Genomic DNA, 14172 nt, shown 5'->3' with positions numbered 1-14172 from the left:
TAAGTCTAAAACTAGTAAAATTAACATTTAAATCAGTCTGGTCCTTGAATAGATAAAGAAGATGTTACCAAATTATCAACATTTTGTTAAGGTTGTGGTGTGTTGAACCCAAAATGCAGACCAGGATGACGAGTTTTAACAGATTTATTGTAAATTGAATAGTGAGGAGGGGGGGAATCCACGGGTCCAGGGTAGTGAAGGGCTCCAGGGTGAGAGTGCGCTGGGTTTGGGCTTGACGTGAGGCGAGGAGTGAGGCACTGGAAAAGAAGAGGAGAAGGCACGGTTACAATCAACGCCAAACAATTTCTCAAGAAGATAATCTCAAAATTGTCATATAGAGAAACCAGAGAGTTTGTTGAGAAATTGTTGCAATTACAAATGTTTGTGGTATACACATGTTTATTTCCTTCATGTGCATTGGAACAACACAAAAAAAAAACAGAAGAAAAAGCCAAAATCGACATAATTTTGCACTAAATCAAAAAATGGGCTGGACAAAATGATTGTCCCCCTTTTAAAACTGTGCATAAATCATTTTATTTCCAGCATGTGATGCTCATTTAAACTCATCTGTGGCAGTAACAGGTGCTGGCAATCTAGAAATCACACCTGAAGCCAGTTAGAATGTCTAAAAGTTGACTCAACCTTTGTGTTGTGTGCCTGTGTGTGTCACACCAAGCATGGAGGAGAAAAAGAAGAGCCCAGAATTGTCTGAGGACTTAAGCAAAATTGTAGAAAAATATGAACAATCTGAAGGTTAAAGACCATCTCCAGAGATCTTGAAATTTCTTTGTCCTCTGTGTTTAATATAACCAAGAAGTCTATAACCCATGGAACTGTGGCTAATCTCCCTGGACGTGGACAGAAGAGAAAAACTGACAAAAGAATGCAACGCAGGATAGTTGGAATGGTGGATAAACATCCTCAGTCAACTTCCACACAAATTCAGGCTGTCCTGCAGACTCAGGGTGCAAAAGTGTCAGCTGGGACCATACGTGGTCATCTGAATGAGATGAAGCACTATGGCAGGAGACCCAGGAGAACCCTACTGCTGACAGAGAGACATAAAAAAGCCAAACTGGAGTTTGTAAAAATGTACCTGAGTAAGCCTCAGTCCTTCTGGGAGAACATTTTGTGGACAGATGAGACTAAGGTAGAGTTTTTTGAAAAGCACGTCGTTCTACTGTTGACAGAAAACAGAATGAGGCCTACAAAGAAAAGAACACAGTACCTACAGTCAAACATGGTGGAGCTTCAAGGATGTTTTGGGGTTATTTTGCTGCCTCTGGCACTGGGTGCCTTGACTGTCTGCAAGGAATCATGAAATCTGGAGACTATCAAAAAATTTTGGGCCGCAATGTAGGGCCTAGTGTCAGAAAACTGGGTCTGTGTCAGAGGTCATGGGTGTTCCAGCAGGACAATGGCCCCAAACATACCTCAAAAAGCACCAAGAAATGGTTGGAGACAAAGCTGGAGAGTTCTGAAGTGGCCAGCAATGAGTCCAGATCTAAATCCCATTGAACACCTATGAAGAGATCTCAAAACTGCTGTTGGTAGAAGACACCCTTCAAATCTGAGAGACCTGGAGCAGTTTGCAAAAGAAGAGTGGTCCAAAATTCCAGCTGAGAGGTGTAAGAAGCTTGTTGATGGTTATAGGAAGTGATTGGTTTCAGTTATTTTTTCCCAAGTGTGTGCAACCAAATATTAAGTTGAGGGTGCCAACAATTTTGTCCGGTCCATTTTTTTAGTTTTGTGTAAAATTATTTCAATTTTGGCTTCTTCTTCTGTTTTTTTTGTGTTGTTCTAATGTACATAAAGGCAATAAACATGTGTTCACCACAAACATTTGTAATTGCAACAATTTCTGGGAGAAATGGTGTATTTTCTGGAAAAATTCCAGGAGTGCCAATACTTTTGTCCATGACTATAAATGTAAAAAAATTTCTGATGATATTGGAGAAATGATATTCAGTGTAAAAGCATTTAAAGGTTCCTCTAATGTCCCTCCCTAACATCTCTGTCTTGCTGATTATTCCTGCATATCTTGCAGAGAGGCTGTGGATGGCTCCGGAGCTGCTCCGGATGGACTCTCCTCCTCCTCAGGGGACGCAGAAAGGAGACGTGTACGGCTTTGGTATCATCCTCCAGGAGGTGGCGCTGCGCAGAGGAGCCTTTTACTTGGAGGGGGAACCACTCAGCCCTAAAGGTGGTTGAAATAATTGTCCCGTCTCTTACATCTGTTTTTTTAGGCTCTGACTGGATGTGGAGCAGTAAGATAATCCTACTGACAGCACACACTGGAGGATTTATTGGAGGGCCTTTAACCTTCTAGTGTATGAGCTTCTCAAACTGCTGACCTGAGTGTGATGACAGAAGCTGAAGAAGGGTAGCCGTAGTACAGCCGGGGTCTAGAGTGGGTGGATGGAGGGTTTTGAAGCAAATAAGAGTCGTGACGGCAGCTGAATGAGGAGAATTAGAAATGGAGCATGACACGACTGAAACCAGCGATTAGACCCTGACAGACGAGGAGAATCAGAGAGGAGAGACGACTGAAAGTATGTCAGAGACACTGAAAACACAAGAGCTCCTTTCTTTTCTTGACTTGGTAAACATCCAGCTGTAAACACTTCCTTCAAATTGGTTGTTTTTCCAGTTTAATTTCCAAAAACTCTTTCCAGGCTTCAACCCGCCAGCGCTGGAGTGTCACACAGCTTCAGGACGGCCCGTTAGGAGCTCATCTATCTTTATTAAAGCTGCGGTGAAATCACAGCAAGAGTGGGGTAAATCCCTGAAAACTTAAACATGGCATGGAAAAGTTTCAGTTTCCAAACCACAAGAAGAACAGCAGAGTTACAGATGAGGTGTGATTCTGTAAATATGAAAACACATATAACCTCAGTTTAAAGAGACGCTTCTGAAGGTTACTTTTTAGGGGTTTTGCTGAAAAGAGAGACAGGAAAAATGGAAGAGAGAAAGGGGAAGATGTGCAACTAACATTTACGTTAAGGACTGCAGCCTCTGTGTTTGGGCGCCGGCTCCACAAACTTAGCTAAAGCAGCTTTTAAAGTCTTGAAACGTTTATTTTTTTTAAAGTCTTGACATTATAACTGACCTACGAAATACATGAATATACGAAATACTATCTTAGAAGTTAAAACAGATGACACATAGTTCCTAAATTCCTTTTGTTTAATAGGATACTGATATTTTATCTGTGATCTTGTGGGGTTATCATATTTTACTGTTACAGAATCAATGTTTTATTAGTATTTGCCTTAATTTTACAAGGCAGGCGCTTCAGTCCTGCACACTCTTTTCACCCAGATTGCAAATTTAGATTTAGCACAGGGTTTTATTTTATAAACTAGCATAGTAAAGAAGGTAAAATGCCCCGCTTTGTAAGTCTGTTACAGAAAAGACTGAAAAAGTGACATAAATTGCAGATCCTTCAGCCGCAGCCCCACTGGTGATTAGTGACAGCGGCAGGACGTGGCTGGACGACAATACAGCAATAAGTATCAGCTGATCAGTGCGTCTTGTGTAGAAAGTAAGGCGAGTTTAGAGGAGATGAGGTAGTTTTGCTCAGGGTCGGAAGGACTGACTCTTACCCATCAGTCCAGGGGTGTCAAACTCAATCACAGCAGGGGCCAGATTCTGAATTGAGATCGAACCTGAGGGCCTAACAGGGTCCACATTAAACCATAAACTGTCATCCTCATTTTCACCTGCAATAAATTACAGGGAGAAAAAAACTTTGCACTGATAATAAATGGTTTTGAGGTAAAAGAAGAAGTCAAAATAATAAGTTTAAAGGCTCAAAATCTGAGATAAAGTCAAACCTTTTTGTTCAAAAGGTCAAAAAAATTTAAAGTCAAACTGTGTGAGAGAGAAAGTCCAAATCATGAGCTTAAGAGGTCAAAATCTAAAATAAAAGTCAACATCATGAGTCTAAAAGGTCAAAATAAAGGCTTAAAAGTCAAAGTTGGGAGTTAAAAAGGTCAAACCATGACATAAAATTTGAAATATGTGCAAAAAGTTTAAAATATGACCTAAATTTTAAAATTGTGACTCTAAAGGTCAAAAATGAGAGGAAAAAGTCAAAATCACAAATGGAAACGGCCAAAATAGTAAATCAAAATCACAACAATAAGCTTAAGTCATAATTGTGTGATGCAAAATTGAAAATATTACATGAAATGTCTAATTCAGGGGTGTCAAACTCAATCACAGCAGGGGCTGGATTCTGAATTTGGGTCTAACCTGAGGGCCTAACAGGGTCGATATTTAACCACTGAGTGTCAGCCTGAATGAGTTTGAGATTATAAGGTCAACAAAGTAAGTTAAAAAGTCAAACTTATAAGTTTCAAAGGTAAAAACATGGCATTTAAAGTCAAAATAATGTTTTTAAAAGGCAAAAAATGAGATAGAATACTAAAACCATGATTTTTAACAATCATAAAATGAGATAAAAGTCAAAATCATGAGTTGTAAAAGGTATGAAAATGAGATAGAAGTTAAAGTTAAGAGTTGAAATGGTCAGCAAAACTGAGATAACATTGAAAACATAACATTTAACAATCAAAATATGAGAACATCCAAAATGTCAGTTTAAAATGTCAAAATATGAGATTTAAATAAATAAATTTCATTAAATATGAAATAAAAAGGCAAAACCACAACTTTTAATCATAACTGTGATACAAAATTGAAAATATAGAGAAAACACTAATTTCTCCCATGTTCCTATCTCACTGCAATTTGAATGTTAAAGATTTGTTAAACGCAGCCTTGGGTCTTTACTGCTTTCATTTTCTTTATACTCGGAGATAGAGATGGACAACAGCTGACACTTTTAGAAAATCTGTCCTCTCAGGTTCTCAAAAAGCTCTGGGAGAGAAATGTAGTTCTGTAACTAAGGCGATGCAGATGTTTTAAAGGGAGTTTAAGAAGCTGTTAGACAAAGAAACGCTTACCCTGAATCCACCCAGGCCTTCAGTTACAACAAGAGTCCGTAAATAAATAAAGGTTTATCCTTGGGAGGTTTTCAAGGCTCTAAGGTTAACTAGAGTCTGTTTCTGTGCTCAGAGTTGGTGCTTTGTAAACTAAAGAAGCACTGCCTGAGATAACCACATCATTCTGCATGGCACTTGGGCCTGGTGATAAGGTTTTGTTTGATTTTGGCAGCTCCGTCCTCCTCAGTCCAGTTGGGAAGCTTTCTTATGTTTTCACTGAACAGTTTGATAACCGTTTAGTTTTTCCTGAGCCCTCCACCTCTGCAGAAATAGACTGTGAATTGTAGTTAGAATGCGGAGAAGTCATTATTTTCCAAAGTAAACCTTGCATGAATCCTGACTGATGTGTTCCTCTGCAGAGATTGTGGACCGGGTGATTCTGGGCGAGTGGCCGTGCCTCAGACCGACGTTGGACACTCAGAGTCACAGTCCTGAGATGGGTCAGCTGATGCAGCGCTGCTGGGCTGAGGAGCCGACAGAGAGACCCGAGTTCAACCACATCCAAGTGCTGCTGCGCAAACAGAACAAGTTAGTGATCCATCCATCCATCCATCCATCTACACATCCATCCATCTATCCATGCATCCATCCATCCATCCATCCACACATCCATCCATCCATCTACACATCCATCCATCCATCCATTGAAACATCCATCCATCTATCCATGCATCCATCCATCCATCTACACATCCATCCATCCATCCATCTATTCATCCATCTATTCATCCATCCATCCATCCATCCATCTATTCATCCATCTATCTATCCATCCATCCATCCATCCATCCATCCATCCATCTACACATCCATCCATCTATCCATGCATCCATCCATCCATCCATCCACACATCCATCCATCCATCTACACATCCATCCATCCATCCATTGAAACATCCATCCATCTATCCATGCATCCATCCATCCATCTACACATCCATCCATCCATCCATCTACACATCCATCTACACATCCATCCATCCATCCATCCATCCATCCATCTATCCATCCATCCATCCATCCATCCATCCATCCATCCATCCATCCATCCATCCATCCATCCACACATCCATCCATCCATCCATCATCTATCCTCCATCCATCCATCCATCCATCCATCCATCCATCCATCTATTCATCCATGCATCCATCCATCCATCCATCCATCTATCATCCATCCTCCATCCATCCATCCATCAAAACATCCATCCATCCTTTCATCCATCCATCCATCAATGCATGCATCCATCCGTTCATCCATTCATCCATCCATGCATCCATCCATTCATCCATTCATCCATCCATTCATCCATTCCTCCATCCATCAGCCCACCCACCCATCCCAGCATGCCTCAAACTTGTGGGTATAACTTTTTTTATTTTTCCTTCTTTTTTTTTTTTTTTTCTAATTTTCATATTTCAATGTCACACTGTGCGCTGAAGAAGGAAATCAGTTGGATAACAGGACTAGTTTTGACCTTAAGTTAAAAAAACTGTTGTGTTACTTAAATGCGAATGAAATTCAAGGGTACCTTTAGTCAACCTGACCAGTCTCTTGATTGTAACCAATGACTGATTAAATTAATCCACTGTCAAGATGCCGTGACTATCACATATTTTAGCACACATGAAGCTGTGAAATAAACAATCAGCACATCCATGCTGTAATAGGACTGTTGAATTAACAACGCAGAGGTAACAGCCAGGCATATGACTAACAACACAGGTCCTATGACGTTACTATTACACATGTACATGCTGTCTTATGACTAAACTCTGTGTTCAGGGAGTCGAGGACAAACATCCTAGACAACCTGCTGTCTCGTATGGAGCAGTACGCCAACAACCTGGAGGAGCTGGTTGAGGAGCGAACTCAAGCTTACCATGAGGAGAAACGCAAGGCTGAAGCTTTACTCTACCAAATACTACCACAGTAAGTACTAAATATTCTAGTCTACTAAATATGACCACAGTAAGTACTGAATATTCTAGTCTACTAAATATTACCACAGTAAGTACGAAATATTCTAGTCTACTGAATATGACCACAGTGAGTACTAAATATTCTAGTCTACTAAACATTACCACAGTGAGTACTAATTATTCTAGTCTACTAAATATTACCACAGTAAGTACTAAAAATTCTAGTTTACTAAATATTACCACAGTGAGTGCTAAATTTCTAGTCTACTAAATATTACCACAGTAAGTACTAAATATTTAAGTCTACTAAATATTACCACAGTGAGTACTGAATATTCTAGTCTACCAAATATTACCACAGTGAGTACTGAATATTCTAGTCTACCAAATATTACCACAGTGAGTACTGAATATTCTAGTCTACCAAATATTACCACAGTGAGTACTGAATATTCTAGTCTACCAAATATTACCACAGTGAGTACTAAATATTCTAGTCTACTAAATATTACCACAGTAAGTACTAAAAATTCTAGTCTACTAAATATTACCAGAGTGAGTGCTAAATTTCTAGTCTACTTAATATTACCACAGTGAGTACTAAATATTCTAGTCTACCAAATATTACCACAGTGAGTACTAAGTATTCTAGTCTACTAAATATTACCACAGTGAGTACTAAATATTCTAGTCTACTAAATATTACCACAGTGAGTACTGAATATTTTAGTCTACCAAATATTACCACAGTGAGTACTAAATATTCTAGTCTACTAAATATTACCACAGAAGTACTAAATATTGTATTCTACTAAATATTACTACAGTAAGTACTAAATATTCTAGTCTACTAAATATTACTACAGTAAGTACTAAATATTCCAGTCTACTAAATATTACTACAGTAAGTACTAAATATTCTAGTCTACTAAATATTACCACAGTAAGTACTAAATATTCTAGTCTACTAAATATTACCACAGTAAGTACTAAATATTCTAGTCTACTAAATATTACTACAGTAAGTACTAAACTACTCTGCCAAAATTTGCCCTAGTTAGTACTTGATATTTTTTCTCTTTGAAATATTTCCACAGTAAATCTGACGGTATTATGTATATTACTAAAAACCTTGAGTTTTACATGCATTAATGTTTCCTGACATATTTCCCTCTCCCTCTCTTTCTCTGTCCCTTTCTTGCTCTCTCTGTCTCTCTCTATTTCTCTCTGTCTCTCTCTCTCTTTCCCTCTCTCTCTCTCTCTCTCTATTTCTGTCTTTATCTCTATCTCTTTCTATTTCTCTCCCTGTCGCTCTCTCTTTCTCTCTCTCACTCTCTCCCTTTCTCTCTCTCTCTATTTCTCTCTCTCTCTCTCTCTCTCTCTATTTCTCTCTCTATCTCCATCTCTCTATATCTCTCTCTCTTTTGCTCTCTCTCTCCCTCCCCTCTCTCTCTGTCTGTTATCCTCGCTCAACCCTCAGTTCTGTAGCTGAGCAGCTGAAGCGAGGAGAGACAGTTCAAGCGGAGGCCTTTGACTCCGTCACCATCTACTTCAGCGACATCGTTGGTTTCACCGCCATCTCTGCAGAGAGCACGCCCATGGAGGTGAGGAAAGAGTTTTCCTTGCTTTCTTTCAAAAGTGTTTTATTTTGCTTTTGATCCTGATCCCACCCTCTGTCTCTGCAGGTGGTGACTCTGCTGAATGATCTCTACACATGTTTTGACGCCATCATCGATAACTTTGATGTTTACAAGGTGAAACCCTCAGTATCTAAGAAAACTTGATTATTTATTATTTCTACAGAACTTTTCATCCAATAGTTGTAGCACAAAGTACTTAACATGTAAATCAACATCAATAAAACAAGAAGTGATCCCCCAACCACAAATCAAGTGAAAACAAAATATGGAAAATAAAAGACTGAATTAAATCAGGAGCTAGAAAGTAAGATGTTACAGCGGCAGCAGCAGCAATGTGGAGCTGAGGTAGAAACATGAAAGTGTTAAAGAAGGGCAAAGATTAAGTCATTAAACACTCTGTGAAGAGTGATCTGTGGTTTGTGGTCCTCTGGCGCCCCCAGGTGGAGACCATCGGTGATGCCTACATGGTGGTTTCAGGGCTCCCTGTCAGGAACGGGAAGCTGCATGGCAGAGAGATTGCTCGGATGGCGCTCGCCCTGCTGGAGGCCGTGAGAACCTTCAGGATACGACACCGAGCTGGAGAGCAGCTGAAGCTGAGGATAGGAATACACAGCGGTGAGGAATTTATTTAAATCAAAGCTTTTTTAATTCTGACAGGACTCAGCGTGATGTCTGTATGTTCAGTGCTCTCATGGTTAGTAAAGTTCTGCTTCACTTTATTTCATCTTTCTTTATGCAGTTGTTCATTTCTGGTCTTAGTTTGTATGTTTGCCTTTAGCTTTCCTCTAGTTTGACTTTGTAAAGTTGTGTTTTTGTATTGATAGTTTTTAAAAGGATTTTCAAACGTGTGAGAGAAGTTCAGTGCTAGATTTTGTAATGATTTCCTGAGGAAAAATGTGAAAGGAAAGCTGTTGATTGATCTTCTCGATTTTTTTTTGATTTGGTTTCATATTTATAAAATGTTTAATATAAAATATAATATGTTATGGTTTATGGCCTACTGTCATGTAAATGCTGGTAAATATTACAGTGCTATCTGTGTGTTCTAGGTCCGGTGTGTGCAGGTGTGGTGGGTCTGAAGATGCCGCGTTACTGTCTGTTTGGAGACACTGTCAACACGTCGTCTCGTATGGAGTCTACGGGAGAAGGTCAGAAAAACCCGGACTGATCTCTCTATAAAACGAGAGTCAGTGACACACAAATGCAACATTTAAGAGAACAAATCTAGATTTGATTTATTTGTCTCTACAAAATGAAGTTGAATGGATTTTTCTGATTCTGGGGGGGATTGTGGAGAGGCCGGGGTCCATATTCCTGTTAGAAAAACCTGAATAATGCTATTTGTCATATTATGTGACCTTTAAGACAAGAATGCAGCAGAGCATGTCAGTTGATGGGATGAGTTGTTTTTACTCTAAAAGTATTTTTATTTAACTCTAAATGATGATTATGTGCTCCATAATAAACAAAATAAAAACAACTCTACAGCAGCTGTACTCACTACAGAGTAATACAGACCTTACTTTACTCATTATAGAGCTTTTTTCTCAATATAAAGTGATATTTAGTCCTTTCAGAGCTGTTTTTCATTCCTTTTAGAAATGTTCTCCACTACTTACGATACAATTTGTCCTCCATTTACAATTGAGTAATGCTTATGTAGAACTGTATGTTATTCTAAATAAATTAATCTTCCTCTTTATAAAGAACTACATTTTCTTCTTAATATAGAATTCTGCCTTTCCACCTATAAAGGGAATGACAACAAAAGAGAGTACATATTAGACAGTGTTCTTATATTACAGAAACAATAGTGATGAACATATGACAGGGACACAGGAGCAGAGCACGAGATGAGGTAGTGAGATTAAGGAAGTTTATGTGACAACAACAGTGTAAATGATGGTGGTTGGCAGAATCACTGGCAGTGAGATGGAGACACTGCAAAAAAAGAGGACAAATGAAGTTGGACAACACAAAAACTCACCTAAAATCACTAGATTATCAAAGGTTGAAGAGGAGCGACGTTACCTGATTAGAAGCTGTAGTCCACAGGTGTCTGAAGGTTCATCACCAGGTGAGGAGGTCTTGATTGCGAAGGATTAGCTTCAGCTGAGACACCTAACATGCTTCAGCCGTGACTGTCCATGAGTGACGCCAGCTGAGCTGGGTGGGTGTGGTTGAAGTTTTACTCCAGCAGAATTTACTCTGCGACTTTACTCCAATGCAGTGGCTGGTAATAAATGCACTCAAAAAAGAGTAAATTTTACTATTTTGAGTAAAAGATTTTTTGACTCTGGAAAAGTTACTCCCCAGATTTTCCTGTGTAGAGTCTACAGCAGTGGTTTTCAAACTTTTTTGATCAACATACACCTGAGGCCAGCCACACACTACACTATTTTTAAATCTGAAACCATGGGAGACCACAGATATGAGGATAATTTAAAGGATTTTTCATCTTTAATCCTCTGAACGCACACACTAGACAACTGAGCCAGACTGTGGCTGTTTTTGAATTCTCCTACTATACTAGCAGTGCGTACTGATTTGCCCAAAATGTAGTATGCAATATGTGAACAAATGCGAAAGTTGCAGTATGCCAAAAATACCCGGATGACAGACTGATTCAGGAAAATTTCACAGTATGCATTGGACCAGTCTGCTTCGCCTGCTGTTACCCACAGTGCAAAGCGCCAGGTCAGAGTTCGTAATAGTGGAGAGGGGCGAAACTGTCACCAGAGCGGCTAAGGGTTACAAAAAGTGCCATTACCTTTTATCTGTACCTTTTTAACATGTACTATCGCGAAAAAAGTTGTAATAGGGTCACTGTTGTTTTGTTTTGTTTTGGCTCATAACAGCCAGACAGGTGCTGTCAAGTGTGTCCTTTCACTGCACTATACATGCTGAGCTAAAAACAACGGCTATAAAAATCCAGAAAAATCAAATCAAAACACTTCCCAGATTTTTTCTGTACATAAATGGATGGAAAACACTGTAGCGTCGTTTAATATTGACCAGGGTATGACGTACTTCTGTATACAGGAAACCAGCTAAACCAGGCTGAGCATACTACACAGTAACGTCCAACTGGCAGTCATACTGCATACTACTGTCAAACGCAGTACGCAGTGCGCGATACATACTGCATACTGCGTTTGGCAGGAGGATGCAGGAGGCCAATTCGAAAACAGCCTGTTAGATCACTGGAGACCACACACCTGCCGACCTGTCTACAACCTTGTGTGATCATGTGACTTCAGAAAAAAACAAAACAAAACACGGATGTCTGTCGATACCGTCTTGCTGTCTCTCCACAACAGGCTGCCCTGGCATGCGTTACAGGTGCAGCAACAATCATAAAATATGGGAAAGATGCAGGATGAAATCCTGGCTGGAATTAAGGTACAGTTGTGTTTATGGTTGTGAGTGGTGAAAGTACGTATGATCCGGCTGTGACGCTACCTCGTCTGCTCTCATTGGTTGTTGTGGGTACTTCGTCAGCCGCACTATGACCTAGAATCGTAAATTTCAAACATGTTTGGTATTTACGATTCCGGATTTTGGAGGCTATGACGCGATTTGGGGCAGTGAAACAATCGTGTTGACGCCACACATATGGATGTTTATTCAGGCAAACAGTCGTTTGCGACTAGGCTCCTCTCAGGATACGCCCCCACGATCGTCGGGGGAGGCAAATCTTGCCCCGAATCGGGGCAATCGGGGCATCCTGTAGTGTGTGGCCGGCCTAAGACTAAGCAACAATCTCAAGCTGCATCTTCCACATGTCCATGCCTCATATCCAAACGGCGTCTTCAACACATGCTGCAGTATTTCAACCAGTGTTGTTGTAGGAATCATGGCACATCATTCTGGAGCCACTGGTTTACACAACCAGTCCAGTCCAGATGAAGACATCCCAGACCAAATCCTGATGCAGTCTGACAGTGTGTCCTCACAAAACATTAAGGATTACCACTTAGTATGTGAATGCCCAAAACAGATGTAAATCCTTTTAGATGGATTGTTCTAACAGGGGGATGAATTTTAGATTGAGGGAGATGCAAATGATCAGAAACATCTTACTTAACTTAAGTGGACTGTATATTTGTGTTTTTGCAGCGTTGAAGATCCATGTGTCTGCGGCGACTCGCGTTGTCCTCCTGGAGTTTAACTGCTTCCAGCTGGAGCTGAGAGGAGAGATCGACATCAAGGGCAAAGGAAAGATGACCACTTATTGGCTACTGGGAGAGAGTGACAGCCAATGACGTCACAGCAGCCAGGAGGACGATTGAGGACAGACGTGAGGAGACAAATGCGAGGAATGATAGAGAGGGAAACAGAAAGGAAAGAGAGGTAAGAATAGATAAGAAAGACAGAGAAATAAAGAACAGAGGAAGTCAACGAGGGCACAAGGGACAAGAAATGGTCATCCTCCAGCCGGCCGTCACTTCCTGGATGCTTTTTAGACGTCAAACTTTTCAACACAGAGAGGAAACTTCTCAAACATTCACATGAAGAAATAGCCTGCAAAAAAATAAAACAAATAAGAGACAGAAAGTGCAAACTAAACACTGTCATGGATGATAAAGAGAAAGAAGGATTATGGTGTCAGATTTATTTGTGTTTTTTAAGGCTGACTGATAGAAACTTGTATAAAACCAGCAGAACCGGCCTCACAGAAAGCAGGGAAAATTCCCTGTCTTAACGCTTCTAAGAGAACTTCTCCCCCCCCCCCCGCTGAAACGTCTTTATATGTCCTGTTACGGCACCCCGGTATCGTATCAGTGTTCTGCTGTTTGAAGGAGCTAGCACCCTTAACCAGAGCATCATGGGAGCAAAACCGTTGGTCTCCATAGTTTTAAAAACACTCAAGATGAAATGGATAAACATCAACTTTTAGACGCCTGGCTTAGAGATTTTAAGAGCGGCATCTTCTTAGACCAGTGGTACTCAACCCGTGGCTCTAGAGCCACATGTGGCTCTTTTATGTCCTAATTTTAAACATTATTCCCATTTTTGCCACTTCATTTTGACCCTTTTATCCTGCCTGTCGCAATTTTTGCCCCTTTTTTGCCTATTAAATGCCACTCATTTTCCTTTGTGCTACTCGCGCATTTTCCCACCTTTCTTTCTGATTTTTGCCCATTTTAGTCATTTTTCACTACGTCTCTGCCACTTATGGACCATTTTTGCCACCTTTAACTAATTTATTGCCACTTTTCACCCATTTTTGCCATGTTTTGCATTTTTTTGCCACTTTTCTCCAAGCGTTTGCTGCTTTAAGCCAATTTTTCCTACTTCTTTTTTTTTTTTAAGATTTATTTTTGGGCCTTTTCATGCCTGTATTTGATAGAGGAAGGACAGTGGATAGACTCGTAAATGGGAAGAGAATGGGGAGAGACAGGATGTAAAGGGCCACAGGCCAGATTTGAACCCAGGCCGCCCGCGTACATGGGTAGCACCTTAAACCACTCGACCATCTGCGCTCCTTCCTACTTCTTTTAGACACTTTTCCTGCTTTTTGCATTTTTTTTGCCCCTTTTGCCACTTCTTGCCATTTTAAGGTGCCTTTTGCAATTAAATGCCACTTTTTGCCC

General features: G+C 40.2%; 1 protein-coding gene and 1 long non-coding RNA gene across 2 annotated transcripts in view; one reads left to right on the top strand and one right to left on the bottom strand.

The window, feature by feature from the left end:
- Positions 1 to 13811, top strand: part of LOC121513667 (atrial natriuretic peptide receptor 1-like) — a 155327-nt gene extending 141516 nt beyond the window's left edge. The window contains exons 15-22 of the mRNA XM_041793565.1: positions 2051 to 2206; positions 5372 to 5540; positions 6799 to 6945; positions 8416 to 8539; positions 8621 to 8689; positions 9016 to 9190; positions 9625 to 9723; positions 12695 to 13811. Coding sequence (XP_041649499.1) covers positions 2051 to 2206; positions 5372 to 5540; positions 6799 to 6945; positions 8416 to 8539; positions 8621 to 8689; positions 9016 to 9190; positions 9625 to 9723; positions 12695 to 12840 — 1085 coding nt within the window. The 3' untranslated portion in view covers positions 12841 to 13811. The remainder of the gene's footprint in view (positions 1 to 2050; positions 2207 to 5371; positions 5541 to 6798; positions 6946 to 8415; positions 8540 to 8620; positions 8690 to 9015; positions 9191 to 9624; positions 9724 to 12694) is intronic.
- Positions 8707 to 10957, bottom strand: LOC121513668. Its single transcript, XR_005992231.1, has 2 exons — positions 10607 to 10957; positions 8707 to 9168 (listed from the first exon to the last, which is right to left on the bottom strand). It is a non-coding gene; the product is annotated as an uncharacterized LOC121513668 (long non-coding RNA).
- Positions 13812 to 14172: the final 361 nt, after the last annotated feature.

Source organism: Cheilinus undulatus, linkage group 8 (genome assembly GCF_018320785.1).
Source record: "Cheilinus undulatus linkage group 8, ASM1832078v1, whole genome shotgun sequence".
NCBI classification, from domain to species: domain Eukaryota; kingdom Metazoa; phylum Chordata; class Actinopteri; order Labriformes; family Labridae; genus Cheilinus; species Cheilinus undulatus.
This window is presented reverse-complemented; position numbering and strand designations above follow the sequence as displayed.